At 43.9% G+C, this 27,888-nt stretch overlaps 1 protein-coding gene across 1 annotated transcript; it reads left to right on the top strand.

Moving 5' to 3' along the window:
* The first annotated feature begins 3,882 nt into the window (after positions 1 to 3,882).
* ZNF124 (zinc finger protein 124) lies at positions 3,883 to 27,775 on the top strand. Its single transcript, XM_050772502.1, has 4 exons — positions 3,883 to 4,056; positions 23,849 to 23,975; positions 24,595 to 24,655; positions 26,418 to 27,775. Exons 1-4 carry the CDS (start codon positions 4,027 to 4,029, stop codon positions 27,067 to 27,069), a joined length of 870 nt encoding a protein of 289 aa, XP_050628459.1. The 5' UTR covers positions 3,883 to 4,026; the 3' UTR covers positions 27,070 to 27,775.
* Positions 27,776 to 27,888: the final 113 nt, after the last annotated feature.

The raw sequence follows: 27,888 nt of genomic DNA, 5'->3' as shown, positions 1-27,888 counted from the left end.
AGTCAGGACGTGGAGTCAGAACGTGGTGAAATCACATGGTGGTTTTGTACACGAGAATGTCTGCTGGAGCTGTAGGAAGAAGTTCTAGGGGAAGGAGCAGGTGTGTTCTTAGAAGACCCTCCTGTCTGCTGCTGGACACATCACCTGTTATTTGTCCTCCATTTCCCGCTTTGCAAGTGTGTCAGTTTCACTGAGTAACCAGTCCTAAAATCCACATCTGATTTGCTTCATGGCCAAGCCCTGCCATTCGCCAGAGGCTTCCACCCCTTCATTCAGTGATGTGTGCTTCTTCCCCTTCAACTGCACCCCAGACCCATCCTAGCCTCCACCTTCAAATGCACAGAATTGTTGTTCTGTCTTAATTCAAACGTTTTTCCTGCCGCAGCAGAGCACTGAAAGTCTCTTAAGTTACAGCTTCACAACAGAGGTCCAAAGTCTGCACAGAACCAGCAAATCTGCAGCCGCAGGAGCAGCAGCACGATGAGGCAGCAGAGCTTTATTCCACGTTTTCATCACCGTTCCTACAACAGCAGTGGCAGCAGCAACAACGGCTACTACTGCTAATTGTGGTAAAAATACTTAGAATAATGATACATCATAATAATTGTAGTTGTCGACACTTTTGGTTTATATATGATTATTTGTTATGTTCTACAATTTACTTTTAGTAATATACACATAACTTTTGTCATCAACATCAGGACCCTAAAACACCACACCTGGTGAATGAATGTCACCTATGGACCTAAGGCCTTCACCTGCTGGTGCAGGCCCTCTCACCACTCCATCTCCAGAGGATCTGGTCCACCTTCTGAGTCAATATAGTAGCCCTGACACTCACATGATCTATTTGAAGTCTTGGAAAACAACCTTCCCTTGTTAAAAATCAAAGGATGGGCCAGGTGCGGTGGCTCACGCCTGTAATCCCAGCACTTTGAGAGGCCGATGCAGGCTGATCACAAGGTCAGGAGATGGAGACCATCCTGGCTAACATGATGAAACCGCATCTCTACTAAAAATACAAAAAACTTAGCCAGGCGTGGTGGCGGGCGCCTGTAGTCCCAGCTACTCGGGAGGCTGAGGCAGGAGAATGGCGTGAACGCGGGAAGCGGAGCTTGCAGTGAGACAAGATCGCACCACTGCACTCCAGCCTGGGCGACAGAGCGAGACTCTGTCTCAAAAAAAAAAAAAAATCAAAGGATGGCTTCAAATTTTATTCAGCTGTTTTGTTAAATGGCAGCAGGAAGAAATTTTTCTCAGCAGGTCTATTTTTATGTCACTTGCTTTCAGAGTAAGAGGTTATTTCAGACACAGTGGTTTGATTTAGTCTTTGTTGAAAATAGCCTACAAACAACAAAAAGGGAGGAACAGAATTTGTGTTCATGTGGAGGGCATCATCTCTGCTTTTAAATAAAAAATATATATCGAACGTTGGTTTCCTAAATTAGGAAATCAACCATTTCCTCAAATTATTTCAAGTTATTCCAAGATGCTTCAGAAGCATTCTCTGGAGGCAACTGTTCCAAATGGTGAAGAGTACTAGATGGATCAGAATCTCACAGGATTCTTACTTCTATTGCAGAAGATTACTTTCCAGGACTTCAAAGGTTTAGAGAAGCTGCTTGATTTGTGTGGCTTACAGAGGTGCTTGGGCTTTGGAGTCAGGAAAAGTTAATCCTGAGGCCCAGCCCAGCCTCTTAGTAGCTGTGAGGCTTTGGACAAGTTCCTTGTCTTGGAAAGTTATATAAACCTCATCTGCAAGAAAAGGCATGATACTGATTGCAAAAATGACAGCAATTCTTCATCCCTTCCTGTATTTATGTCCTTTGTGATATGCTTTTATAGCTGCTTTCATTGAGAGGCAGAATCTGGTTCCCAAACCTTGAATCTCACTGGCCTGATTTGCCCTGGCCAATAGAAAGCTGTGAATATGACCGTGTGCCAGTTTGGGGCCGAGGCACAAAGCTCTTGAATGCTTCTGCTTTTTATTTCAGAACCCTGTCATCTCCATGATAACAAGTCCCTGTTAGCCTGCTAGAGGATGAGATACTATAGGGGAGAAAGCAAAGTGCCACAGTTGACAGGCAGCTCACCCTCAGAAGCAGCATTGCCTAGTCAAGCAGCAGCTGACCACACGTGCCTGAAAGGGCCCGGCTGAGACCAAAAGAATGGCTCACCTGAGCCCAGCCTAAAAGGTGGACCAGCTCAATCTAATAAGTTTTGGGGAGTTTTACTGTGAAGCAGTAGGTAATATGTACACCTAGCGCAGACAGGGTGCCAGGATTCAATGACATGTTGATGACAAGTTACGAGGCAAACACATGGCACCCTGTATGCACTGATTTCCTTTTCCCTTTATGTAAAGTTGGATCTCTGGTTAGACAGTGTTGAGCCATACAGAAGTGCATGCAGACATGCATGCATGTGATCAGTGCTTCAACTCACACACTTAAATTCCACACCACAGGAGGAAACAGAAAACCACAGCTTGCCCATTAGGGCCAAAGCCAAATTGCATAATGAGAAGTTTGTCTTGAAGGTATTCCCTCCACATCTAAAGTCCTGAGGTTAAGGCTGTGGACAAATCTGAAGACATGGGTTTTCTTCTCCTGGGGCCCCTCGTCTTTTTTTCACTGTCTTATCTATAGAAGAGGCTGGGCCCCTGGCAAGAGCAGGTGGGAAATCGTAGACTCCCTCTAGATACTTCTTTTTTTTTTTTTTTTTTTTTTTTGAGACGGAGTCATGCTCTGTCGCCCAGGCTGGAGTGCAGTGGCCGGATCTCAGCTCACTGCAAGCTCCACCTCCCGGGTTCCCGCCATTCTCCTGCCTCAGCTGGGACTACAGGCGCCCGCCACCTCGCCCGGCTAGTTTTTTGTATTTTTTAGTAGAGACGGGGTTTCACCGTGTTAGCCAGGATGGTCTCGATCTCCTGACCTCGTGATCAGCCCGTCTCGGCCTCCCAAAGTGCTGGGATTACAGGCTTGAGCCACCGCGCCCGGCCTAGATACTTCTTTATTGCAGCCTACTTCTCTCTCTGGGCACTGTCTCTGCCACCCTTGGGCCCAAGGAGAGATGTTAGCAGAAAGAGGGCGTTCCCTCACCTCTAGCAGAAAAGAGGGGTTCGGGCCCTTCACTGCCTGAGGTCAGGGGAGCCAGAGCCCTCAAAACTGCACTTCAGTGTGACAGTCACTGCCCAAGGGGTCTACATAGCGCCTAGAATGTGGCTGGTCTGAATTGGTACGTGCTGGAAGTTTAAAACGCAGAGTGACTTTGAAAGATTTAGTACCAAAAAACAACGACTAAAAATCCTTCATTAATATTATATTGATTATATATTTAAATTATAATATTTTGTATATATTGAGTTAAAGTATTACAATCAGTTTTGCCTGTTTATTCCTCTTTTCTTTTGCTACTAGAAATTTTTAAATGACACCTGTGGCTCGCATGTGATTTCTATGGAAATTGCTGCTTTGGAGGACTGCTTCCTTTTTCAAAACTCGGGCTCCTCGGACTGCTTCCTCAGAAGACCAGAGGCCATGAAGGTTAATAAGTCTGAAATGTTAAAAGAATTATTATTATATTGTTTCCTATTTTAAATATCATATATATTATTCACAAACGAATGTAACGTTGTATACAAGGTTAAGTGTATATAAATGAATGTCCCCTAGGCAAGGCTGGGTCCCAGCCCCAGAGAGGAAGCCCTCCCCGAAAAGTGCTGTTGCCAAAACGCTGCCTCATTCAGACACGCGTGGGAGCGTGTCACCTGTCACTCAGGGCCTCAGGGGGCGGGGCCTGAGACCCTACCCAATCAGGGGCACCGGGGCGGGGACTGCCTAATCAGGCGCTCCGCTAGAAAGCCCGAGGCGGCTTCCGGGTCTGCCCGGCCTTTGTCTCTCGTGTCCGCACGTGCGTGGCGCGGTCAGTAGCCGGCGCTTCTCCGTCGCTCCTGGGGGTTCAGGAGGCTGTGCCGCAGCCTGGGTCCTCCTGTGACCTGCGTGTACTGGGGGATTCGCAGGGAGGATGTCGGGACACCCCGGAAGCTGGGAAATGGTGAGTTGCGCCGCCGGGGGTCTGGAGAAGGGAAGGGGCTGCGGCGGTGCCCGGCGCCGGGCTCCCAGCGGTCGGCTCCCGAGGGAGGACCCGGGTCCCTGCTGGCGCGGCGCGGCCCCCGGTCCTTTCTGGAGCCCGGCGGGGCTGGGCGGGCAGCGGCACCCCGGGCTCCCGTCCCATCTCTGCATGGCGACTTCTGTCCTGCCCGAATCCGCTGCCTCTCCAGCCCCGCACCCGCAGCCACATTTCCCCGGGATCCTGCAGTGAGACCCGAGGGTCCTCAGGGGAGAGGCCCAGCGCGGGGTGCGAGCTCGCGCCTGCGAGGATCTGTGGCCACTGGCGTTTCCAGTCCCTCTTTAATCCTGTTGAAAATCAAACTGAGGTTTAATTAAAGCGTTGCAGAGTTTGAGCAAACAGCGATTCATGAGTAGGGGAGCACCCAGCCACGGTTTTTGGTTTGTGGGCCACCGGACGGTCTTGATGGAAAGGCTTTTCTAAAGTGTGTAAGGAAGCAAACCAAATTTATTTTTTCTTTTAATGATTGGGCGGGTTGGGGGGGGGGTCTCTCTATGTTGCCCAGGCTGGTCTTGAACTCCTGGTCTCAGCCTCCCAAAGTGCTGGGATTACCCTGCCCAGCCCAAAGCGACCCCAATGTAATAATTGATTGGTTGTAATTATGTAGTTCTGTTATTCGGATTATTTAGGTGGATGGTTCCCGGTTATGTAATCAGAGGTAAATTGATGATTTGGAGTTGGTTAAGTTTTGGTTCCCTTCAAGTGACTTACTTTACAACGAAGGCATGAAGTTCCTTTAGGTTTTCTCGGTGAGGAACTCAGGGCACCGTAGTCACTTTAAGGGAGGAGACCACCCCTCATACTGTCTTATGCCCAGTTTCTGCCTCCAAAGAAAGAAGAAGTAAAAACTAAAAGGCAGAAATGAAATCCACAGGCAGACAGCCCGGGCGGCGCCCTGGGCCTGGTTAAAGATCGACCCCTGACCTAACCGGTTATGTTATCTACAGATTCCAGACATTGTATGGACAAGCGTTGTGAAAGTCCCTGTCCTGTTCTGTTCTATTCTGTTCTGATTACCGGTGCATGCAGCCCCCAGTCACGTACCCCCTGCTTGCTCAATCGATTACGATCCTCTCACGCGGACCCCCTTAGAGTTGTAAGCCCTTAAAAGGGATAGGAATTGGTCACTTGGGGAGCTGGGTGAGTCTTGCCAAAGCTCCCGTCGGAATAAAGCCCTTCCTTCTTTAACTGGGTGTCTGAGGGGTTTTGTCTGCAGCTTGTCCTGCTATAACTTCAGTCTAATTTCTTCCTATTTAATTATTTCCACAGGGGTACTGGTTTCCCCTGCATTTTCCAAATGTATGGCAAGCAGGGTCTCAAATCCATGACCGTATTCCCCAGCCTCTCTTCTAGAACTTGAGTAAAATTCTAAATTTCCAGTTTCTTCCTCATACTCTCAAACTCCAGCTTCCCCTCTGCAATTTACAACATTTTTAACTATTTGTTCTTTATTGTGCATTTGAACCAGATGCAGTCTTTTAATGGTTTATCATGTTTTCACTGAGCAGTGAGGAGCTGTTTCTGAGCATTTCACATGAAAACAGAGAATAATCACCTGATCTAGTCCACTAGAAAAAATTCTTTGTGCCTCTCCTCCTCTTGTCTTCCCTAGGCACACACACTTTACCAGAACGTCTTTGGATGGAGGTTTCCCTTTGTGGCGATGTGTCCTCAGCCACCCTCCTGTCTTTTCTGGGTCCTGGGTTCAAAAACTGTTTGAGGGCCGGGCGCGGTGGCTCAAGCCTGTAATCCCAGCACTTTGGGAGGCCGAGACGGGTGGATCACGAGGTCAGGAGATCGAGACCATCCTGGCTAACACGGTGAAACCCCGTCTCTACTAAAAAAATACAAAAAAACTAGCCGGGCGAGGTGATGGGCGCCTGTAGTCCCAGCTACTCGGGAGGCTGAGGCAGGAGAATGGCGTGAACCCGGGAGGCGGAGCTTGCAGTGAGCTGAGATCCGGCCACTGCACTCCAGCCTGGGCGACAGAGCGAGACTCCGTCTCAAAAAAAAAAAAAAAAAAAAAAAAAAAAAAACTGTTTGAGGATGACCTAATGTGCCCACACTGGCCATGTCTCTTGGAGTGTCATAAATAGTGAATGTCAGCCGTTGGGTCCTCTTCTCCCAGAAGACAAGGTGAGGTTTGGGGGTAGAGCCTCTCAGAGGAACAGCTGGATGGCATGAATCCCCTGGAACTGAGAGGAGTCTCCTGGGATACTCTTCTATACTCTTCCTCTAAAAAGCTAATCCAGTGGGTCTTAGATTTTTTTTTCTCTCACCCCTGTTATCACTCCTTAGAGACAAAATGCTGGTCAGGCAATCAGATACTGGTATTAATGGAAGAAAGAATTTCTGCCCTCTGAATTCTCTCATACTTGTGAAGGGAGAACAGCTATTCCAAAGTGCAAGGAAACACCCTCCCCGCCCGCCACCCACTGCAGTGAGGCAGGAACCTAAAAAGCAAAATGCATTTGGGGCACAGTGGGGACACAGCGCAGCTTTTTGCGGGAGGATGGGCATTGAGTACTGTCCTGACCAGGATGGGGTGGGAGGGCACGGTGGGGACACAGCGCAGCTTTTTGCGGGAGGGTGGGCATTGAGTACTTCCCTGAGCAGGATGGGGTGGGAGGATTCAGGTGATGAGATGGTCTGACTTGACCCTTGAGTCACCCATGTCCGTGTCAGTCAGTACTGCTACTCCTTGTGTTTGTCACCTTGAAAATATTTGTTCACTTATTTTAACTTCAGTTTTTCACTGATTGAAAAATACATTTTATCAGTACAGCTTGAGAGATAAGAAAATATTTTCAAAAGGCCAAGAAAGAGGTGTATATCAGAAAAATATTAGATATCTAGTCATATATTTCATTTGTTAAAAATTCTTAAATGCTTTTTTTTCTTCCCCAGAGGGAGTGTAGTAAGTTTCACAGGTTTGCTCTTTTCTAGGGGATCGTTCCAACCCCGATTCTGGGGCTTAGCTTTGGGAATGCTGCCAGGGAAAAATAGGGACACTGTCTTCCATTGTGGCTACAGAAAAACACGTTTTCACAAGAAAGTATAGTAGATAAATTAGTGAATAACACTCACTAAAGCATCAGCTCCACCTTTGTGCCGAGCGGAGATTTTGTGACAGTGGATGACTCTGTTTCCTGTTACCTGGATGTCCAAGTTTAATGGTAAATCTGTGGGTGGGGACTTGGCATTTTTAGATGTGTTAACATAGAAATAATTTCTTTATGAAATGATTTGTTATCATGGAAATAATTAAGTGACTTGTTTATTGTATGAAATAAATACTTCTGCTTTTCCTGTTGAGGTATAAAATGTAAGTGCCTTACAATTTTATTCCTTCCAACAAACATAAAAACTGAGTTTGAGTGATTTTGCTGGACTCTTCAAACACTGAGTATTTTTTCATTTAAAACAACGTGGGGGCCGGGCGCGGTGGTTCACATCAGTAATCCCAGCACTTTGGGAGGCTGAGGTGGGCGGATCACTTGTCAAGAGTTGGAGACCAGCCTGACCAACGTGATAAAACCCCGTATCTCCTAAAAATACAAAAATTAGCCGGGTGTGATGGTGCACACCTGTAATCCCAGCTACTTGGGAGGTGGAGGCAGGAGAATCACTTGAACCTGGAAGGCAGAGGTTGCAGTGAGCAGAGATCATGGCACTGCACTCCAGCCTGGGTAACAGAGAAAGACTCCGTCTGAAAAAATAAAATAAAATATAAATAAAATATAAATAAAATGTGGGCTGGATGTGGTGACTCATGCCTGTAATCCCACCCCTTTGGGAGGCTGAGGCAAGAGGATCACTTGAGCCCAGGAGTTTGAGACCAGCCTAGGCAACATAGCAAGATTCTGTCTCTACAAAAAATAGAAAAAACGCCACGTTTGGTGGCACATGCCTGTAGTCCCAGCTACTTGGAAGGCTGAGGTGGGAGGATTGCTTGGGTCCAGGAGGCTGAGGTTGCGGTGAGCCATGATTGCACCACTGCAATCCAGTCTGGGTGATATTGAAACCCTGTCTCAAGAATAATATAATAATAAAGAATAATAACAATTCTTTTAAATCATAATCATTGTTTTTAAATCATCATATACATATTGATATATTAACAATATTATTAAATATAATTATTATTATGGTTTAAAAAATGAATAACCTTGACTGGGAGAGCAGAAACATGAGCTTAGTGACTTACAGCTAAGGTTAATCGAGCCTGTAGGAGGAGGCTATCGAAGAGCCTGTTCGTTCTTCCTGGGTAGCCTGTCCTGCTCACACCAACCATGAAAGGAGCCCTTTATACTAACAGAAGCTACAAGGCCCTGGAAAGCTGAGGATCCACAGGCAGATGTGGCTGCTCTTGGGATAGGAGGAGGGTTGTGATGCCCTTTCTAAGGGTATAATTGTTACTGTCCCGGGACTGTTGCAGTTAAATTCTATATTTCCGGTTCCTTCCTCACACTCTCAAACTCCGGCTTCCCTTCTCCTATTGACACCATTATTAACTTATTACTTATCAAATAATTTCAAATTTAGGTTAAAAGTAACTTTAAAGGAATGTTGCAATATGGAAAAGGACCAAATATAAGATCTGTAAGCCTCTCAAAGGTCAGGCAGAAAAGAGCTTGCTCTCATAGGGAGGAGCGAACATGATTAGAAAGGGGTTGGGAGGGAGAGAGCAGGATGGAGGTGGCAAAATCAGATCCTAGATCAGAGACTGTCTCACCCCGAAGTCAGCCTATTCTTAGGAGGGATGTAAAAGGAGTTATATGTTGACTGAGGCTAAGTAAGAGTCAGAGTTTGGGGGGCCTGGAGGTAGGAGAGAAAGTTAAGCAAAGTTTGGATAACAGATATTTTTTTCTTTTTTTTTTTTTTGAGACGGAGTCTCGCTCTGTCGCCCAGGCTGGAGTGCAGTGGCACGATCTTGGCTCACTGCAAGCTCTGCCTCCCGAGTTCACGCCATTCTCCTGCCTCAGCCTCCCGAGTAGCTGGGACTACAGGCACCGCCACCTCGCCCGGCTAGTTTTTTGTATTTTTAGTAGAGACGGGGTTTCACCGTGGTCTCGAGTATTTTTAGTAGAGACGGGGTTTCACCATGTTAGCCAGGATGGTCTCGATCTCCTGACCTTGTGATCCGCCCGCCTTGGCCTCCCAAAGTGCTGGGATTACAGGCGTGAGCCACCGCGCCCGGCCAACAGATATTTTTTTCTGACTACTGAAGAGAAAAATGTTCATCTAATTGTTTATGAAGCAAAAAAAAAAAAAAAGAGAATTTGCGGAGTTTGTGTCTGGCTTTGTGAGAGGTAAAAAAGGAAGCATCATCTAAGTCACGATGAAAAGGATGTTTCTTTGCAGTAAGCTGCTCTTGATACATGGAAATGATAGCGGGTTTCTTTAATCACAGCTGTTTACCAGGGTTACCCACCCACCCTACCTTTCCCTGCCTCTTTTGCTCACCCTATACATTTTTTCCCTTTGACTATTTCTGAGTTGTGTCCTTTATAATAAACTGTAAATATAAATAAAGTGATTTGCTGAGTTTTGTGAGTAGTTCTGTCCAATTATTAAACTTGAGGAGGGGGTTACGGAATTCTGTAGTTCATAGTGGCTCAGAAGTACAAATGGCCCTGGGGCTTGGGACAAGCATCTGTAGTGGGGGCAGTGTTGTGGGACTGAGCCCCAAACATGTGGAGTCTGCGCCGACCCCAGTGGTTCCGAATTGAGTTGCACGTTCAGTTGTGTTGGAGAATTGGTTGGTGTTCAGCAAACTTCACACATTTAGTGTCAGAAGAAAAGACATCACATGTCAGAACCTCAGACTGACTCCCAGTGACTGGTCAGTGGTGAGAATTGAGACCCTGGAGGAAGGAGCATTTTCACCCTGTGAGGAGGGGACAGTCAGGAGTGTGGAGCTCCCAGCATTGAATGTTGTGGCTGCTCAGATTTTCCTCATTCACTGCCTAGGAGTGAGCCACCCGGGGCTGCCTCCCCACAGTGAGGGTGAGCCCTACGCTTATGAACGTGAGTATATAAGATTTGTATTTTCTTATTTGAAAATCCAAGTTAATAGATGTGATCTGAAAAAGCAAAGATAATTATTGAAATAAATTGTTTTATGCTAAATTCAAATAATAAGAATGTGAAGAGTCATGGACTCACCACCCGGGGAATAAAGAGGCCCTGGGCAGTTCTGGTGTGTCTGCCTGATCCCACCTGTCTTCTGCCCACAGAGGTGATTGCGGTCCTGATTCTTTTTTTATTCTTTTTTTTTTTTTTTTTTTTTTTTTTTTTTTTTTTTGAGAGGGAGTCTTGCTCTGTCACCCAGGCTGGAGTGCAGTGGTGTGATCCACCTCCTGGGTTCAAGCAATTCACCTGCCTCAGCCTCCTGAGTAGTTTAGATTACAGGTGCCCGCCACCATGCCTGGCCAGTTTTTGTATTTTAGTAGAGACAGGGTTTCACCATGTTGGTCAGGCTGGTCTTAAACTCCTGACCTCAGGTGATCTGCCCGCCTTAGCTTCCCAAAGTGCTGGGATTACAGGTGTGAGCCACCATGCCTGCCCTCTTTTTTTATTCTTTGTGGCTTCTTTTTGTGGTTTCTTTGCCTCAATCTGTTGCACACATACTGCTGCCTGAGGGTGGAGGGGTCAACCAGTTTACTCACCCATTCCGTTGCTTACGGGACTTGAGTTGTTTCAAGTTTGTTTTTAATGTGACAATGTTATTCTTGGTTTTGTCCCCAAGTGCTAACAGTTTGTAAATGTATTACTTATTGGGAAAAAATTGCTGGGTTGTAGATGATGGATACATTCAGATTTACTAAGAACTGCCAGTGGAATGTATAGATTTGCTGCTTGACTATTCATGCCCGTGCTTTTATTCCGTTTCAGTGTTTATTCAGGCCATATGTGGTGGCTCACGCCTGTAATCTCAGTGCTTTGGGAGACTGAGGCAGGAGTTTGATACCAGCCTGGCAACATAGCAAGACCCCCATCTCTACAAAAAAATTAAAAATAAACATGAGTTGGCATGGCGGCACCTGCCTAGCTACTGGGGTGGCTGAGGCAGGAGGATTGCTGGGGTCTAAGAGTTTGAGGTTGCAGTGAGCTGTAATGGAACCACTGCACTCCATCCTGGGTGACGGAGATACCTCGTCTTTAAAAAAAATTATTCTTGTTTATTTCTGTGTGGTTGTATATTGCTTCTTGCTAATTACCATTTGCTTTGAGCATTTGTGTGTGTGTGGTCTTTCATCTTCTTTGAAATAGTTTTTCATCATTTTCTCACATTTTACCTGTTTGCATGTTTATTGCTTTTGTCATTTGTGTGTGTGTATGTTTTTGTCAAACACACTCCAAACAGTAATCCATATTCGTTTGTAAAGACTGTAAATACTTTTTCCCAGGTTGCATTTTGTTTTTCACTTCATTCTACAAGTTGATGGACAGTTCTTAATTTTAGAACCATCAAACTTGTCAGTCTTTTCTTTGGGGCTTTATTTGCTCACATAAGAACCTGATAGATAGGAGGGCTTGCTGAGCTCCCAGAGTTAACTCTTAGGGTCTCCGTGCCTCATCACCAGGGAACAGTCCCCACTGAAGTCAGAGTCTGGCTTCCAAGCATGAAATATATTTAACTTTCCAAATGTGGGTTTTCATTGTGAACTGTGGGTGAAGCAGAGTCCTCTTCTGAGCCAGTTTAAACGTTTGGTTTTCTTCTCTTTTAATTTCTGTATAGACTGTTGCTGCCATATAACTCTAGTTTTTCCATATATTTCATAAATTTAGTTCTTTGTCAGTGTCTTTTTGTTTTTTATTTCTGTGGCCGAATATGAGCAGGTTGAGGAATGGGGTTTGAGGAAGCCTTGGCTATGGGCCAGCAGCCTCCTCCCAAATTAAAAGCCTGGTCCGGGCAACCATCCTTCCCTTAGGTCAGGATGGCTCTGTTGGTCACTGAGTCTGTGCTTCCCTGTGCACACGTGGGATCCTGTGTTCAGGAGGAAGAAGCAGGAAGAGTTTAAGGACTGCAGGAAGACAGCAGGGCCCACTGTGGAAAGCCAAGGCCAAGTCTGGCTTACAGGCGAATGTCCCCTGGCTGGGGCCCTTCCCCCAGCTCTCAGGTGGAAGCCCTGCCTGAGTAGAGCTGTAGCCAAAAACCTGGGGTTCAGACCTGATTTAGTCACATGGTTGGTAGCATCCCCTGTCACTCACAGATGGAGGGGGCAGGGCCGGGAGTCCTGTACAGTCAGGGGCACTGAGTTGGGAACTGTCTAGTCAGCTGCACAGTCAGAGAGGAGGCAATCTGCCTGGGCCACTGTCTTTGTGCCTCCCGCTGAGCTTGTGGTCTGATCTCCGTGGCTGTTTCCTGGGCTCTGGGAAGCCCCAGGTGACTCTGCTGTGGTCTCTGTCACCTCGTGACTTGCAGGAACTGAGAGACCTAGGAAGAAATTTAGGATACCCCAGAAGCCAGGAATGGGCAGAGCCAGGCCTCCCAAGAAGTGGGCGAGGTGTGGGTAAAACCTGCTAGAAACGGCTGTGGCAGGACCCAGACCACCCTGCAGTCAGCTCCAGAGTCTGCAGCCCCTCCTGCTTGCTTGTGCAGCCTGGCCTCAGTATCCCCTGGCTGTAGGGCGGGGACGGGGTCTGCAGTGGGGACCCGGGCATCCTGCAAGGATAACAGAAGGGTCATCAGGGGAGAGTCCCTGCTTGCTGGGGAGGGGTGTTCATGTGTGGGAGGAGCTTGTGGTTCCTGGGATTCTCAGTCCCTCCTTTCTCCTGTCAAAAATTAAACACAGCACCTTTCCATTTTCAAGAGTTTATTTGAACAAACAGTGATTCATACATCAGGGAGCACCTGGCCATGGTTTGTGAGTTGAGGGTCCACCAGAGGGGCCTGATGGGAAGGCTTTTACAGAATAGCTGATTGGTTGCAGTTATGTAGTCCTCTTATTTGGACTATTCCGTAGATATTTGCAGAGATTAATTGGAGGTTTGTGGTTGGTTAAACCTGAATTTTCTTGTGAGTAATTTACAAGAGTTGCATTTGAGTTAGACTTCATTAATTCACAACATTATCCACTATTTGTCCTTTATTATACATTTCAAACACAGACATAGTTTTAATTGTTTGTTATTTTTTCACTAAATAGTAGATGTTACTTTTTAAGATTTGCTTTTTGGTTGTGAACATTGCACATGCGGGGGAAGCAGAGAATCATCTCCCACTCTTGCACTGTAAATGATCTAGTTGCCTCTCCTCTTTTTATCTTCCCTAAGTGCAGATACTTTATCAGAATGTCTTTGGGTTGAGGGTTGTTTTGGGAAACTACAACAGCGATGTGGCCTCAGCCACCCTTCTGTCTTTTCATGGTCCTGGGCTTCAGAACTGCCTGGTGATGTCCCAGGAGCCCACAGTGGCCATGACCCTGCAGCATCCAGGGAAGCCAGACCATGAGTCATCTCCAAGGACAGGTGAGTGATGGGAGTGGAGCCTCACAGGGAGGCCCTGGAGCTGCTGTGCCCTTCATTTAAGAAGCTCATATCTTAGGACAATTCGAGTGTCTCTCCTCAACCTGTTTTTTGTGTTTTTTGTTTTTTTGTTTCTTTTTAAATAAAAACTGGCAGATTTATTCCACAGGGGCCCATTTTCAAGAAGCTGAAGGTGGGAGAGAAGTTTCCTCCCCTTTTCCTTTCTCCCTCATCTTATTTTCTCCACAAGATAAAAAAAAAAAAAAAAAAAAAAAAAAGGCCTGGAGCCTCAAACCTACCCCACAAAAAACACGAAGAAACTGAGGTTCCAAAATGTTACAGCATTTTAATTTCACTTAGAAAAGGGGGAGGAGCCAGACGGAAAGGGAGTCCCTGGAGTTGGGGGAGGTACCCCAAGCTGGTGGGACACCCCCTCCCCTTAACTAGCTGCCTCAAATGGGGCGGGCCTATAGCATTTAAAAACTCCACAGCCCATTTTATAAAACCAAACAAAAAAAATCCCTTTTTCTCTGAGACTCAAATATATATATGTAAAAAATATAATATATGTAAAAATATATATTTAAAATTATGTGTGTGTGTATATATATACATATATATAATTTTTAAAATTATATATGTGTGTGTGTGTGTATATATATACACACACATATATATAATTTTTTTTTCTGGGACAAAAAACAAATTTGGAAGCATTAAGCATTAAAGTGATTCTGGAACAAGAAAATGTGAAATTCCCTCCTTCCTTCCCCGTCATTGTGGGTTAACTGGTGCATCCTAAGCCAGGGACCAGCCCCCAGGTGATGGCAGAAGGGAAGGAAGCAAAGGGTGAGGAATCCCCAGCCAATCAGCAGCCAGTATGGGTGTGGGCAGGGTACGAGTCCCCAGCCAATCAGCAGCCAGTATGGGTGTGGGCAGGGTACCAGTCCCCAGCCAATCAGCAGCCAGTATGGGTGTGGGCAGCTGTGCCGGGAAACCCACATGCACTTAGGGTTTTTCACGTGGAATGGGGTGTGGGGGAAGATGCATTCCTGTGCGGTCTTCGGCCAGTTTCAAGTCAAGTGGAGGCAGGAAAGCGGGGTGACAGGCGGGGTGTGCAGAAAGGAGATGCGGGTCTTCTGGATCCCTGTGGTCAAGAAGAATCCCGCTTCCTCAGCTCCTGCACAAAGCCTTCAGTTACTTCCTCTTTGACTTTGTGCATTGTTCCTCACCTCTTTCAGAGTCTCCTGTTTCACTCTTTCCAGGTGTACATTATCACTGGAGCTGGGCATACAGGCTCAACCCCAGTTTTTATTCCTGGGACAGACACTGATGTCATCCAATCCAGTGCTGGTATTTTGAGGGAAAGACAGAAATGATTCCTGCCCTCTGAATTCTTTCACACTTGTGAAGGGAGAAAAACAATCTTTAAAGAACAAGAAAATTTCTTCCCAGTGTTGCAGGAAGTCAGGGACCTGAAACAGAGGGACCAGCTGAAGCCATGGCAGAAGAACGTAAATTGTGAAGATTTCATGGACATTTATTAGTTCCCCAAATTAATACTTTTATAATTTCTTAGCGCCTGTCTTTACTGCAGTGTCTGAACATAAAGTGAAGATTTCGTGGACACTTATCGCTTCCCCAATCAATATTCTTGTGATTTCCTGTGCCTGTCTTTAATCTCTTAATCCCATCATCTTCGTAAGCTGAGGATGTATGTCGCCTCAGGACCCTGTGATGATTGCATTAACTGCACAAATTGTTTAAACAATATGAAATCTGGGCACCTTGAAAAAAGAACAGGATAACAGCGATTGATGTTCAGGGAACAAGGGAGATAACCATTAGGTCTGGCTGCCTGAGAGCTGTGCGGAACAGAGCTATATTTCTCTTCTTTCAAAAGCAAATAGGAGAAATACTGCTGAATTCTTTTTCTCAGCAAGGAACAGCCCTGAGAAAGAGAATGCGTTCCTAGGGGGAGGTCTCTAAAATGGCTGCTCTGGGAACGTCTGTCTTTTATGGTTGCAGATAAGGGATGAAAGAAGCCCGGGTTTCCCGTAGCGCTCCCAGGCCTATTAGGACAAGGAAATTCCCACCTAATAAATTTTGGTCAGACTGGTTGTCTGCTGTCAAACCCTGTTTCCTGATAAGATGACAATGCGTGCCCAGTGGGACATGAAACTTAATTAGCATTTTTAATGTCGTCCCAGTCCTGTGATCTTAACCTGCCTCCATTTGCCTTGTGATATTTTATTCCCTTGTGAAGCATGTGATCTCTGTGACCCACACCCTATTTGCGCACTCCCTCCCCTTTGAAAATCATTAATAAAAACTTGCTGGTTTTGTGGCATGCGGGCATCACAGAACCTGCCAACATGTGATGTCTCCCCCGGTCACCCAGCTTTAAAATTTCTGTCTTTTGTACTCTTTCCCTTTATTTCTCAGACCGGCCAACACTTAGGGAAAATAGAAAAGGACTCACGTTGAATTATCGGGGGCGGGTTCCACTGATACCCGGGAACATGACACAAAAACCTGCCAAGCAAACTGCACCTTAGGCACACAGTGGGCCACAGCGCAGTGCACTGGGAAGGCGGTCCTTGAGTACCTAGTCTCCGAGGAGAACGGGACCAGAGAATCTCCTGTTTTAGACATGGTCTTTCTTGATATGTGGGTCAAACATGCCTGTGTTCCAGTTAGCACTGCTTCTTCCTGGGCTGCCCTCTTGCAAAGATTTGTTCATTTATTGGTGCCTTAGGTAAACATGAAATGTATTTCATCAATAGAGCTTTAAAGATAAATTTTTTTTTTTTTTTTTTTGAGACAGAGCCTCGCTCTGTCGCCCAGGCTGGAGTGCAGTGGCCGGATCTCAGCTCACTGCAAGCTCCGCCCCCCGGGTTCCCGCCATTCTCCTGCCTCAGCCTCCCGAGTAGCTGGGATTACAGGCGCCTGCCACCTCGCCCGGCTAGTTTTTCGTATTTTTAGTAGAGACGGGGTTTCACCATGGTCTCGATCTTCTGACCTTGTGATCCGCCCGCCTTAAAGATAAAATATTTACAAAAAGGCAAAGAAAGAAGTGGATTTAAAGTATCTACATTTGTATGTAGGTATTTTATATACACATATGTCAATATTTTAAATCCACTTTGTATATATATAGTTTTTTTAATTAGAAATTTTTTTTAATGTTATATCAATAAATTTGGGGTAGCAGGTGGTTTTTGGTTACAAGGATAAGCTCTTTAGTGGGGATTTCTGAGATTTTGGTCCTGTCACCTGATCAGTGTATGCTGTACCCAGTATGTAATCTTTTGTCCCTCACCCCCTCCCACCCTTGCCCCCAAATCACCAAGGTCCATTGGATCATTCTAATGCCTTTGTATCCTCATAGCTTAGCTCCCCCTTATGAGAACATAGAATAATTGGTTTTCCATTCCTGAGTTACTTCACTTAGAATAATGGCCTCCAACTCCATCCAAGTTGCTGCAAAGCCCATTATTTCATTCCTTTTTATGGCTGAGTAGTATTCCACCACATTTTCTTGATCCACTCATTGGTTGATGGGCATTTTAGGTTTGTTCCATATTTTTGCAGTTGCAAATTGTGCTGCTATAAACATGTGTGTGCAAGTGTTTTTTTCTTGCCTTCTCTTTTTTTTTTAAGTTGAGACGGAATCTCACTCTGTCACCCAGGCTGTAGTGCGGTGGCACCATCTCAGCTCACTACAACCTTCCATCACGTGGGTTCAAGGGATTCTCATGCCTCAGCCCACCAGTAGCTGGGACTACAGGCATGCACCACCACACCCGGCTAATTTTTTTTTTTTTTTTTGTATTTTTAGTAGAGACAGGATTTTGCCATGTTGGCCAGTCTGGTATCGAACTCCTGACCTCAGGTCTTCCACCCGCTTCAGCCTCCCAAGGTGCTGGGATTACAGGCGTGAGCCACTGCGCCCAGGCATGTTTTTTTCATATAATGACTTCTTTTCCTTTGGGTACATACCCAGTAGTGGGATTGCTGGATTGAATGGTAGTTCTACTTTTAGTTCTTTAAGGAATCTTCATACTGTTTTCCATAGCAGTTGTACTAGTTTACACTCCCATCAGCAGTGTAGAGGATTTTCCTTTTCACCACATCCACACCAGCATCCTGGCATCTATTATTTTTTATTTTATGATTACGGCCGTTCTTACAGGAGTAAGGTGGTATCTCATTGTGGTTTTAATTTGTGTTTCCCTGATAATTAGTGATATTGAGCATTTTTTTTCATATTTATTGGCCATTTGTATACCTTCTTTTGAGAATTGTCTATTCATGTCCTTTGCCTACTTTTTTTTTTTTTTTTTGAGACAGAGTCTTCCTCTGCCAGGCTGGAGTGTGTGACCTTGGCTCACTATAACCTCCACCTCCTGGGTTCAAGCCATTCTCCTGGCTCAGCCTCCCAAATAGCTGGGATTACAGGCACCCACTACCACGCCCAGCTAACTTTTGTATTTTTAATAGAGTCGGGGTTTCACCATGTTGGCCAGGATGGTCTCGATCTCCTGACCTTGTGATCCACCTGCCTCGGCCTCCCAAAGTGCTGGGGTTACAGGTGTGAGCCACTGCGCCTGGCCCTTTGCCTACTTTTTTGATGGAATTTTTTCTTGCTGATTTGTTTGAGTTTTTTGTAAGTTCTGGTTATTAGTCCTTTGTAGGATGCATAGTCTGTGAAGATTTTCTCCCACTCTGTGGGTTGTCTGTTTACTCTGCTGATGATTTCTTTTGCTGTGCAGAAGCTTTTTAATTTAATTAGGTGCTATTTGTTTATTTTTGTTTTTGTGAATTTGCTTTTGAGTCTTGGTCATGAATTCTTTGCCTAAGCCAATGTTTAGAAGAGTTTTTTTGATATATGTTATTTTCATTCCCCTGAGCATATGTAGTAATTTTTTGAGGTCTCTTCTTTTGGGTAATTTCAAATGAAATTCTAGGGCTTTTAACCAGGAATCCTAGTAGGGAAGAGAAATAGGAAAAATCTCTCTTCCTTTATGGTTACAAAAAGTGAATACATTTCCACACACAAAAGTGTGATACATAAATTGGTGAATTACAAAAATTAACCAAAACATCAGTTTGTTTCTTGCAGGATGAAGAATTTGTTAGAGTGGATAAGTCTGTGCTATTTTCTGTTGCCTGCATTTGGCACATTAATGCTAAATCTGTACAACAACCTTGCCCGATCACTGTGCCCCGGATTTCCAATACTGTGTTGAATGGGAGTGATAAAAGCAGGTGTTCTCTATAGCTCTTTCCTGATCTTGGGAGAAAAGGGTTTTTTGCTTGTTTGTTTCGGTATTTCAGCATTGGTGGTGATGTTAGTGCTGGTTTTTCATATTGTAGTTTCCTTTTAGTCCTCGTTTATTGTGTTTGTATCATGAATGGGTCTTAACAATTTGCCAAATACTTTTCCTGCATCAGTTGCAATAGTTATGATATTTCAGTCACTTTGCTAATGTTATGTATTACACTGATTGATTTTTCATATATTGAACCATTTTATTTTAGGAATAAATCTCACTTGGTTTTGGTGCATAATTCTTTTACTATGATGCTAAATACGGTTAGTACTTAAGTGAGGATTTCTGCACTAAGTACTTAAATGAGGATTTCTGCGTTAGTACTTAAGTGAAGAGTTCTGAGTTAGTAGTTATAACTGTACTTCATATAACTGTATTTTATAGTTACATCTGTAGCTTTTGTAGTGTCTTTGTCCATCTTTAGTGTAAGTATAATTTTTTGGCCTCATAGACTGAGTTTAGAAGTGTTGCTTTCTCTTCATTTTTTTTGGAAGAGTTTGAGGAGGCTTGGTGTTAATTTTTTTTTAAATTTTTTTGAGATGGAGTCTTGCTCTGTCGCCCAGGCTGCAGTGCAGTGGCGCAATTTCGGCTCACTGCAACCTCCGTCTCCCAGGTTCACGCCATTCTCCTGCCTCAGCCGCCCGAGTAACTGGGACTACAGGCGCCCGCCACCAGGCCCAGCAAATTTTTTTTTGCCTTTTTAGTAGAGACGGGGTTTCACCATGTTAGCCAGGATGGTCTTGATCTCCTGACCTCATGATCTGCCTCATGTTAGCCTCCCAAAGTGCCGGGATTACAGGCATGAGCCACCGCGCTCAGGTATTAATTTTTTTAATGTTCAATAGATGTTGTCAGTAAAACAATTTGGTCTTGGGTTTTTATAATTTAGGGGTTCTGATTACCGCATCAATGTCATATAACTGTGAGTCTGTTTAGATTTCCTAATTCTTCATGATTCAGTCTTGGTACTCCGTGTATTTCTAGACATTTGTTCACCTCATCAATGTTATCCAACTTGCTGGTGTGCCCTTAGAGACTTTTGACGGAAGATTTAAGACACAGATTTCCTTTATATGTGTTTTACTCTTCTTGTCTATGTATTCTGCTTGTTTTGTAAATGTTTATTTTAGGTTCAGGGGTACAAGTACACAATAGTAAATACATGGAATCAACCTAGATGCCCATGAACAGTAGACTGGACAAAGAAAATGTGGTGTATACACATTTGTGAACAATGCTGCAGTGAACCTATGCATGTGCATTTCTTTACAGTAGAATGATTTCTGTTTCTTTGGATATATACTCAGTAAATGGGATTGCTGGGTTGGTGGGAGTTCTGTTTTAATTTCTTTGAGAAATCGCCACAGTGCTTTCCAAAATGAGTGAACTGAATTCCCACCAGCAGTGTATGAGCATTCCCTTTTCTCCACAACCTTACCAGCATCTGGTTTTTTTGTTTTGTTTTGTTTTGTTTTGTTTTCACTTTATTATTTTTTTAGGGGCAATGTCTTGTTCTGCCCAGGCTGGAGTGCAGTGGCATGATCTCGGCTCACTGCAGCCTCTGCCTCCTGGGCTCAAGCAGTCATCCCACCTCAGCCTCACGAGTAGCCGGGACTATGGGCATGTGCTAACAGGCCCGGCTAATTTTTTTATTGTTTCGTAGAGACAATGTCTCACTATATTGTCCAAGCTGGTCTGGAACTCCTGGCTATTTATATGTGTGGATTTGATCTTGTTATTGTGTCATTGGCTAGTTATTATGCAGACTTGTTTGTATGGTTGTTTTATAGTGTCACTAGTCGATGTACTTAAGTGTGTTTTTGTGGTGGCTGGTAATGGTCTTTCCATAGTTAGCACTCCCTTTAGGACCTCTTGTAAGGCAGAGCTAGTGGTAACAAATTATCTTAGTAGCTGCTTGTCTGAAAATGATCTTATTTCTCCTTCGCTTATGAAGCTTATTTTGGCTAGATGAGAAATTCATGGTTGGAATTGCTTTTCCTTAAGAATGCTGAATATAAACCCCGATAAGGCACAATAAATTTTCTGGACATTAGAGAAAAATTACTGGACTGTAGATTGTGATAAAGTTCAAATTACTGGAAATAGCAATGGAGTCTATCCACTGCCTTGGCCTTCATTTCTGCATGTTTATTTGGTGTGGTGATCACCACTTGAGATTGTCTAATTTTCATTCTTCTAAAGAATGTGAACTATTGTCTATATGCCATACTATTTGGCTATCTTATTACCAAGAAAATGGATCTCTTTCCATAAATGGTCTTTTATCTTGTTATGTATCTTTTGCTTATTTTTTCCCCGTTTTTAAATCATGTTTTCATTCATTTTTACTGTGCACACTAATTTATTTTATATTGCATGTATTGCAGATTTTTATTTTACTGTTTTTTGTCTTTTAATTCCCCTAATTTTAATATATTAGAATTTGTCAGTCTTGCCGGGCGCGGTGGCTTAAGCCTGTAATCCCAGCACTTTGGGAGGCCGAGACGGGCGGATCACGAGGTCAGGAGATCGAGACCATCCTGGCGAACACGGTGAAACCCCGTCTCTACTAAAAAGTACAAATAAAGTAGCTGGGCGTGGTGGTGGCGCCTGTAATCCCAGCACTTTGAGAGGCCGATGCAGGCTGATCACAAGGTCAGGAGATCAAGACCATCCTGGCTAACACCATGAAACCGCATCTCTACTAAAAATACAGAAAAATTAGCCGGGCGAGGTGGCAGCGCCTGTAGTCCCAGCTGCTCAGGAGGCTGAGGCAGGAGAATGGCGGGAACCCGGGAGGCGGAGCTTGCAGTGAGCCGAGATCTGGCCACTGCACTCCAGCCTGGGTGACAGAGCGAGACACCGTCTCAAAAAAAAAAAAATTTTGTCAGTCTCTGTTGTTTGCTCCTTTTCTATTCATTTGTCAGAAAAAACCTTGTCTGTCACTTCTACAAGCGGTCTATTTGTACTTTTTACATTTGAATATACAACAAATTGATTATTGTCCACCTAACAGAGGGCAATGCAATCCATTTTTTTTTCCAATTAAATAACAGCTTTGTTCCATGTTTAAAGTGCTTGGTACTTCCTTCCCTGTCCTGCAGTGCCTCCTCTGTTCTTAGTCAGCTTTCCGTATCAGTTCCAGCTCATTAAAGACTGTGCCTTTCTCTCGGCCTAGTTCTTCATCCTCTGCTTGTACCACACTGCCCTGAATATTACATCTGAAATTCACTGATGGATGTTAGACAAGCCATCACACTGCTATTCAGAAGACTTTGACGGGTGTTAAGCACTTATTATTTCTGTAGGTTTTGAAAAGTAGTTTCTGCTGAACTGCTAGAAAGTCTGTTTCAGGCATCTACAAAATTTTACATGAATATCATTTGTGAGAGGTGACATCTAGATGACATTGAGCTTTTTTCTTTGAACGCATGCCTTTTCACTTATTCCATTCTGCGTTGACATTTTTCAATAGAAATTGTAAAATAATTATTTTTAGATTATTGAATATTGATTATTAGTGTTAATTACCTCTTGATTAAATTTGGGCTTGAGTGAACCACTTATAAGCTTCTACACGTTTTCTCTTGGTGTAACCACATGGATTGGGCTCAATTTCCCAATTAAAAAGTTGTGACATTGGCCGGGCGCGGTGGCTCAAGCCTGTAATCCCAGCACTTTGGGAGGCCGAGACGGGCGGATCACGAGGTCAGGAGATCGAGACCATCCTGGCTAACACGGTGAAACCCCGTCTCTAATAAAAAATACAAAAAAAAAACTAGCCGGGCGAGGTGGCGGGTGCCTGTAGTCCCAGCTACTCAGGAGGCTGAGGCAGGAGAATGGTGTGAACCCAAGAGGCGGAGCTTGCAGTGAGCCGAGATCTGGCCATTGCACTCCAGCCTGGGTGACACAGCAAGCTCCGTCTCAAAAAAAAAAAAAAAAAAAAAAAAAAAAAGTTGTGACATCATATATGAAATATTGTCTCCCAGGGAAGCTCATCGGATACTCAGTGCTCAGAGTGTGTTTTCGTTTGTTTATTGAGGCTGATCCCCTCAGTGAGGCACCACTGCTACAATAAAACAAAATAATAGACCTTTGGAAGGAAAACAGGAGTTCAGCAAATTCCAGATTGTTGAGATAAACTATTTAGCAACAGTGAGCCACTTTTATCACTTAGGTTGTTGGGATGCCTCTTAAAATTTAAGTGCCCTGATACCAGCAAAGTTTGAACTTTGTAGCAGGTATTTCTAAGGATAAGTAATCTTGTGACTGCTAATATTAACTCTCCTATGCACACCAGATAATAAGACTTTGTTATGATATGTGCTACAGGTATATTCTATAAAGAAAAATCATAACAGCAAATATTATTCCCTGGACCCACCAACAAGAAGGGTGTTCCTTCTCTGCTGCTGCCTTGCTGAATAATTCAACTTTAGCATAAGACCGGCTGGCTGGGCGCTGTGGCTCACGCCTTTAATCCCAGCACAGACAGGCGGATCACGAGGTCAAGAGATTGAGGCCATCCTGGCCAACATGGTGAAACCTCGTCTCTACTAAAAGTACAAAAATTAGCTGGGCGTTGTGACGCGCGCCTCTAGTCCCAGCTACTTGGGAGACAGAGGCAGGAGAATCACTTGAGCCCAGGAGGCAGAGATTGCAGTGAGCTGAGATCGCGCCACTGCACTCCAGCCTGACGACAGAGTGAGACTCCATCTCAAAAAAAGAAAAAAAAAAAAAAGGACTGCTGTGTGGGAGAAAGTAAGTGTAGACAGAGTCATAGTTCTAGGGACCAAATTGTGGAATCAGTGTTCACCGCAGAATCAGGTTAACATCTTATGAATTGACTACAGATTTCCAGTGCTTTCAGTCTCATCCATCCTCTACAAAAATGTGAAATGTTTTAGAACTCGGTTGCCTTTGAGGATGTGGCTGTGAACTTCACCCAGGAGGAGTGGGCTTTGTTGGATCCTTCCCAGAAGAATCTCTATAGAGATGTGATGCAGGAAACCTTCAGGAATCTGGCTTCCATAGGTAAGAGTCACAATATTTCCTTACTTAGTCAATCAGAGAATAAGTGTTTCATGGTTTGCAGTGTCATTCCATGATTTGGAATATGCAAAGGGAACACGTTGATGAATGAATGAGGCATGGACCCAGCGTGCAGTGACTCTTGTTTCTTAGTTTGTTTTTTAATTGTTATAACAATACCTGATTCTGGGTAATTTACAAAAATAGTTTTATAATGATTTATGATTCTAGTGGCTAGAAAGTCCAGGTTTGTGTCTGGTAAGGACCTGATGCTACTTCAGCTCAGGGCATGAAGCAGAAGCGAGTGGGCATCTGCAAAGGGATCACACAGTGAGAAAATAAGAGCAGTGCTTGGCAGCTGAACTTGCTTTTGTGACAGCCTGCCCTCTGGCAACTCATTCAGTCTCGCAAGAGTAAGAGAAAACATGCATTCCCAAGCAAGGACATTAATCTGTTAATAAGGAACCTGTACCCATAACATGAACGATGTTGCCATATTGGTGACCAAATGACAGCATTCATTTTGGTGGGTACAAACCATATCCCCAACATAGCACCTAGAATCTGTAATTTTTCTATCATTTCAAATAATTTGTAATCTATTTCTGGGTCTACATTTTAGGAAACAAAGGGAAAGACCAGAGCATTGAAGATCAGTACAAAAATTCTTCAAGAAATCTAAGGTAATTTGCACTCACAAGAGGAAGCAGTCCCCTTTGGGGACAATTGTAGTATATAATCATATGTTTAAAGCAAACAAGGCCAGGCATGGTGGCTCACACCTGTAATCCCAGCACTTTGGGATGCTGAGGTGGACGGATCACCTGAGGTCAGGAGTTTGAGACCAGCCTGACCAACATGGCGAAAGCCCGTCTCTACTAAAAATACAAAATTAGCCTGGTGTGGTGGTGCATGCCTGTAATCCCTGCTGTTTGGGAGGCTGAGGCAGGAGAATTGCTTGAACCTGGGAGGCGGAGTTTGCAATGAGCCAAAGTTGCGCCATTGCGCTCCAACCAGGGAAACAAGAACAAAACACCATCTCGGGGGAAAAAAAAACCAAGCAAACAAAATAAATTAAAGACAACATCAATTTATTCCCAAAGTTTTTACCAAAAATACATACGTCAATGTAACATAGATGTTAAGTGTTTGCAAAATAGTTCACTTGAAAACAGTATTGTTTTAGTCTACTTGCATTGCTATAAAGGAATATCTAGGCTGAGTAATTTATTATGAAGAGTTTTATTTGGCTAATGGTTCTGCAGGCTTTATCAGAAGCATAGAGCCAGCATCTGCCTTTGATGAGGACCTCAGAAAGCTTCCAGTCATGGCAGAACGGGAAGGGGAGCTGACATGTCACATGGGGAGAGAAGGAGCAAGAGAGAGAGAAAGGAAGGGCCAAAGTTTTTGTTTTTTGTTGTTTTGTTTTTTTGAGACGGAGTCTCACTCTGGTATCCAGACTGGAGTGCAGTGGTACAACCTTGGCTCACTGCAACCTCCGCCTCCCAGGTCCGAGCGATTCTCTGGCCTCAGCCTCCCAAGTAGCTGGGATTATAGGCACACACCACCACACCCAGCTAATTTTTGTATTTTTAGTAGAGACAGCATTTCACCATGTTGGCCAGGCTGTGCTTGAACTCTTGACCTCAAGTGATCTGCCCACCTCAGCCTCCCAAAGTGCTGGGATTACAGGTGTGACCCACCACACCCGGCCATTTTTTTTTTTTTAAAAGCAATCGGATCTTTCCGGAACTAATAGAGTAAGAAGTCACTCCTTATGTAGAATCTGCGCCCATGACCCAGACACCTCACACCAGGTCACACCCCCAACATGAGGATCAAATTTCAGCATGAAATTGGAAGGGAGTAAATGCTCAAACTGTATTCAATACTAAGAAACTGCATATAAGAATGTTACTGTTTTGTTAATAGCTATAGGGGAGGGAACCATGCTGTAGACTAATCAATCCATTTATGTTCAGTTTGTGTATGTTAGAAAACCTGCACTTTCTCTGATATTGGTAGCAGTGTAAGTTCAGACTTAGTAATAAAAGAAAATAATTAATAAGCCATTAATGATGGGGTTGTCATTTTTTGTAGAAGTCATATGATAGACATACTATGTAAAATTAAGTAAGTCAGTGTAGAAAAACCTTCAGATGCCAAATTTTAATCTGAACAAAATAATTCCTACTGGAGTAAAACCACGTGAATGCAGTGCGTGTGAAAAATTCTTCGTATGTCATTCATCCCTTCATAGACACATCATATCTCACTCTGGAACAACCCATATGGGTGTGAGGAATGCAGAAAGAAGCCATATACATGTAAACAATGTCAGAAAACTTTCCTTTCTGTCACAAGCATTCAAAGAGACACAGTAATGCACACTGGAAATGGACATTATAGTTGTACAATGTGTGAGAAAGTTTTTAATATTCCCAGTTCATTTCAGATGCATCAGAGAAATCACACTGGAGAGAAACCCTATGAATGTATGGAATGTGGGAAAGCCTTAGGTTTTTCCCGTTCTCTTAATAGACATAAAAGGATTCACACTGGAGAAAAACGCTATGAATGTAAGCAGTGTGGGAAAGCCTTCAGTCGTTCCAGTCACCTTCGAGACCATGAGAGGACTCACACTGGAGAGAAACCCTATGAATGTCAGCACTGTGGGAAAACCTTCCGTTATTCCAATTGCCTTCACTACCATGAGAGAACTCACACTGGAGAGAAACCGTACGTGTGCCTGGAATGTGGCAAAGCGTTCAGTTGTCTCAGTTCCTTGCAAGGACATATAAAGGCTCATGCTGGTGAAGAACCCTATCCATGTAAGCAATGTGGGAAAGCCTTCAGATATGCCAGTTCCCTTCAGAAACATGAGAAAACTCATATTGCACAGAAACCCTATGTATGTAACAGTTGTGGTAAAGGCTTCAGATGTTCCAGTTCCCTTCGTGACCATGAAAGGACTCATACTGGAGAGAAACCCTATGAATGTCAGAAATGTGGTAAAGCCTTTAGTCGTGCTAGTACTCTTTGGAAGCATAAAAAAACTCATACTGGAGAAAAGCCCTATAAATGTAAAAAAATATAAAGGCTTTAATCACTACAGTTTTTGTCAAAAACATGAACGATCACATACTTGAGAGAAACTCTGAATGTAAGGTGTAGGAAAGTACTTAATTTCCCCAGATTTCTTCAAATACATGAAAGGAACCAAACTGGAGATAAACCCTATGACTATAAGCAATAATGTAAAGCATTCAGTTTTCCATTTCTTTTTGAAAACTTGAAAGGACTCACTGAAGAAAATCCGTATGAATGTATAAAATGTGGCAAGGCCTGCAGTTGTTCCAGTGGTATCTGATGGTATAAAATAACTCATTCTAGAGAAAAACTTTATGAATGTATCTAATGTGGGAATGCCTTCATTTATCCTGTAACTCACTCAGAGACACATGGTAACACATACTGCAGTTTGACCTTATAAAGAAAAGAATGCCCACCAGATTGAAACCCTAGTAGTCTGGAAAATACAGAAGATTCTGAATTTTAGCAATTACTTTAAAAGTCATGTGAAAACTCCTACTGGAAATAAATCCTATAAATGTAAGTATTATGGAAAACCTTATGTAAAATAATTACAGTACAATTCTCAAGAAAATTCACTATGTGAATGAGATGTTTTAGGAGCTATGAATAAATTGAATATATCAGTTGCTAATTTTTAAAGAGAGTCTCTAGAATATAGATTTTCACTTCTTTTGAAAAAAAAAAAAAACATTGAGGCAAGACATCTGTTTTTTTTTTTTTTTTTTTTTTTTGAGATGGAGTCTCACTCTGTCGCCCAGGCTGGAGTGCTCCTGAGTAGCTGGGACTACAGGTGCCGCCACCACACCCGGCTAATATTTTG

Source organism: Macaca thibetana, chromosome 1, assembly GCF_024542745.1.
Source record: "Macaca thibetana thibetana isolate TM-01 chromosome 1, ASM2454274v1, whole genome shotgun sequence".
NCBI classification, from domain to species: Eukaryota; Metazoa; Chordata; class Mammalia; order Primates; family Cercopithecidae; genus Macaca; species Macaca thibetana.
This window is presented reverse-complemented; position numbering and strand designations above follow the sequence as displayed.

What these genes read in the sequence shown, in the direction of transcription:
- ZNF124 (XM_050772502.1), top strand. Translation starts at nt 4,027, where the DNA reads ATGTCGGGACACCCCGGAAGCTGGGAAATG. An exon ending in ACCCCGGAAGCTGGGAAATG is followed by an intron (nt 4,057 to 23,848) that starts GTGAGTTGCGCC and finishes GAAATGTTTTAG; the next exon opens with AACTCGGTTGCCTTTGAGGA. An exon ending in CAGGAATCTGGCTTCCATAG is followed by an intron (nt 23,976 to 24,594) that starts GTAAGAGTCACA and finishes TCTACATTTTAG; the next exon opens with GAAACAAAGGGAAAGACCAG.